The following is a 1878-nucleotide window of genomic DNA, read 5'->3' on the forward strand; positions in this document are numbered from 1 at the left end:
TGGGAGCTCGGGGGTCACCACCCGGCCCCGCTGCCCCGCACACCTCCCCCCCGTGTTCCCGAGACCTCTCAGACTTTGTCCCGTGAGCGGTGTGAGTCCCGGACTCCTCCTGCCCCACAGCTGTGCCCGGGGCTCCATGCTGACCCTTCACATGAGTCCTGTTCCATGCCGATGGTTTCACCTTGTCCCGCTGCACGCTGCCCTGCGTGCCTTTTGGGCAGCAGCTTTCCTGGAGGGGTGTGTGGGATGGGGCAACCCCTGAGCTGCTCCCCTGGTGCAGGGCTGTCCTCTGTCGCTGCCCTCGCATTGCTTTCATGCTTCCCCACAGCTCAGGCATTGCTTGTGCACCTGGCCTGTGTCCCACCCCTGTGCCTCAGTTTCCCTTGTGTTGGGCAGAGCTGTGCACCTGCAGCACACTGGCTCAGAGCTGTGCAGAGTAGCAGCAGCTGTGGGGTTCCCATGTAGCAGCTGTGACAGCTGCTGTGTCCCCAGCTAGGCAGCCCGTAGGGCATGTGGAGAGGGCAGTGCATTGTGCACCCTAGTCTGCTTTTTTTCCCCGTTATTTTTGGGCTGTCTTCCTGCTGCCTCCATCCAGAGCAGAGCTGGAGTCTGGAAAGAACATGTCCTCGCTTGGCTGTAGTGGCTGGGGACTGCTCAATGTGGCGGCCTTCTTGGGGGCAACCTGGTGGACAGCTGTGTCCACTGGTCCGTCCTTCCCCTCCGCTGAGTGGGGTGGCTATGATGGGACATTGATGGGGACACTGATGGGACAGTGCCGGGCTGGTGGCACAGAAGGGCTGCGTGGCACACACAGGATGGTGGGGATGCCCTGCTCCTTGTGTGCCTCCAAGTTGCCCTTCTCCCCTCAACCCCCGCTTTCCCCAGCCCAGCCCAGAAGCTCATCTTCAACAGAGTGAACGGCAAACGGCCGCAGGTGCTGCTGCCACACACCTCTGTGCCCGAGGAGAGCTACACGGCTGCACACGAGGAGAACGTCCGCTTCGTTTACGAAGGTGTGAGGGGCTCAGGAGGGGGGGGAGGGGGCTGCAGGGTGCTGCCTGCCCCGGGTTCACCCACAGCCCTCCATCCACAGCCTGGCAGGAGGTGGAGCAGCAGCTGGACGGGGGGCAGAGGGGGGAGAGCGCCCGTGGGCCTGTGCAGTACGTAGAGAAAACCCCGAACCCCCGGCTGAAAAGTGAGTGGGGAGCATGGGGGGAGAGGGGGAGGGAGAGTGGGAGCTGGGGGAGCCCGTGGCAGGGCTGTCTCCAGCTGGGGGTGCGGTGCCGTACTGGGGGGTCCCATGGGCTGTGCTGGAGAGCCCAGGCGAGCGGGACGTCGGGTGTCAGTGCTCCTGGGCTGGATGGGGTCTGGCTGTGGGGTCGTATCAACAGCCCTGGCTCTGCTGTGGGATTCTGCTCTCCGCTGCCCTGGGCACACAGGATGAAGGCACACAGGGATGTAAAGGCAGCCAGAGCGTTGGGCTGGGCAGTGAGAACGTCCCCAAGAAGAGCAAATGCCCATAGCCATTCCCTGGGGCAGGGAGCTGGGGAGGGGTGGGGATCAGAGGGGTTTTTTTCCCAGTGGTAAATGGACGGTGCTGGTGGGAACACGCTGTGCTCCTCTCCAGCTGCTCTCCCTTCTCTCCCTCCCCTCTCTTTCAGACTTTGTTCCCATTGACCTGGAGGACTGGTGGGCGCAGCAATTTCTGGCCAAAATTGGAAACTGCTCGTAAAAGGGAAGACGGTCTTTTTTCACTGTTACTTTTTTTTGCTTCTTTTCCTTTTCTAAAAAACAAACTAACAAAAACCTATTAAAAAAAAACAACAAAAAAACTAGAAGAACTAGACCAAGGACACACAGGGATAGGTTTTTTTTTTT

At 60.3% G+C, this 1878-nt stretch overlaps 1 protein-coding gene across 1 annotated transcript; it reads left to right on the plus strand.

Moving 5' to 3' along the window:
- Positions 1 to 742: 742 nt before the first annotated feature.
- Positions 743 to 1796, plus strand: MCRIP2 (MAPK regulated corepressor interacting protein 2; the record flags this gene model as incomplete). Its single annotated transcript, XM_003210809.3, has 3 exons — positions 743 to 1013; positions 1094 to 1195; positions 1662 to 1796. Coding segments are annotated over 3 exons (444 nt in total), but the record flags the coding sequence as incomplete, so codon positions are not given.
- Positions 1797 to 1878: the final 82 nt, after the last annotated feature.

The sequence above is a fragment of the Meleagris gallopavo genome, chromosome 16 (assembly GCF_000146605.3).
Source record: "Meleagris gallopavo isolate NT-WF06-2002-E0010 breed Aviagen turkey brand Nicholas breeding stock chromosome 16, Turkey_5.1, whole genome shotgun sequence".
Taxonomy (NCBI): Eukaryota; Metazoa; Chordata; class Aves; order Galliformes; family Phasianidae; genus Meleagris; species Meleagris gallopavo.